This window comes from Sinocyclocheilus rhinocerous, unplaced genomic scaffold (assembly GCF_001515625.1).
Source record: "Sinocyclocheilus rhinocerous isolate Xijiao unplaced genomic scaffold, SAMN03320098_v1.1 C35976738, whole genome shotgun sequence".
Lineage (NCBI taxonomy): Eukaryota > Metazoa > Chordata > Actinopteri > Cypriniformes > Cyprinidae > Sinocyclocheilus > Sinocyclocheilus rhinocerous.
In genome coordinates this window covers 1-738 of record NW_015769480.1, presented here as the reverse complement: position 1 = coordinate 738, position 738 = coordinate 1, and the positions used below count along the sequence as shown (strand labels likewise).

General features: G+C 48.2%; 1 protein-coding gene across 1 annotated transcript; it reads right to left on the bottom strand.

Annotated features, from left to right (window-relative positions):
• Positions 1–5: 5 nt before the first annotated feature.
• Positions 6–731, bottom strand: LOC107735324 (uncharacterized; the record flags this gene model as incomplete). Its single annotated transcript, XM_016547046.1, has 1 exon — positions 6–731. A coding segment is annotated over one exon (726 nt), but the record flags the coding sequence as incomplete, so codon positions are not given.
• Between the last annotated feature and the right edge of the window lie 7 nt (positions 732–738).

Below are 738 nucleotides of genomic sequence, written 5' to 3'. Positions count from 1 at the left end.
TCCTTATCTGGAACACATTCCACACATTTCACATCATTCCCTGTGACGCTATTTTCTTCTGTCCAATGTGATTGGGCTACACTTCCATTATCATTATCGTCTCTCAAAGTATCTTCTTCACAAGCTTGATCAGATGCCTCATGCTGATCAACAGAGGAGCATGAGCTCAGATCCTCTACGGTGGCATCCTGCGCCGACATCTGCTCATCTTCTGAGATGGTCTCTCCGCTTGCGGTTTCAAATTCAGAAACGGGCTCTACGACAAGATCAGAGGTCTCATAGACATTCCTGAGTGGGGGTCGCTTTAGTGATATATCAGCCTGATCAGAGTCTTTTGTAATCTCAGGCGTTTGATCAAGAGATTGATTTATTTTCGGAGCCAAAAGAGTGGAGGCGTGACCCGAGATATCACCTTGAGAGAGAACATCAGCAAGGCTTGTGTGTAAACGAGCCGATGGGACAGGCAGTGATCCTGACATTTTCACTCTTCCGGCCTCTGTAGAGCCAGCTCTCTCTTTTTGGCCCTGCTGGATAGATCCATCCGTCTTCAGTGATGACTCTGCACTCTGGACGGTGACTCGCTTGCGGCCCAGGGAGCTTTGAAAGGTAGGGATGCGGGACAACGGTGGTCTCCCTGCTTTGCGGTGTTCCTCTCCATCCTCCTTCCTCTCGAATGTTGCTTTCTCATTCTCTTCCTCACTTATCAAATGTTCTGCTGATCTGAAATGTACATCCTCT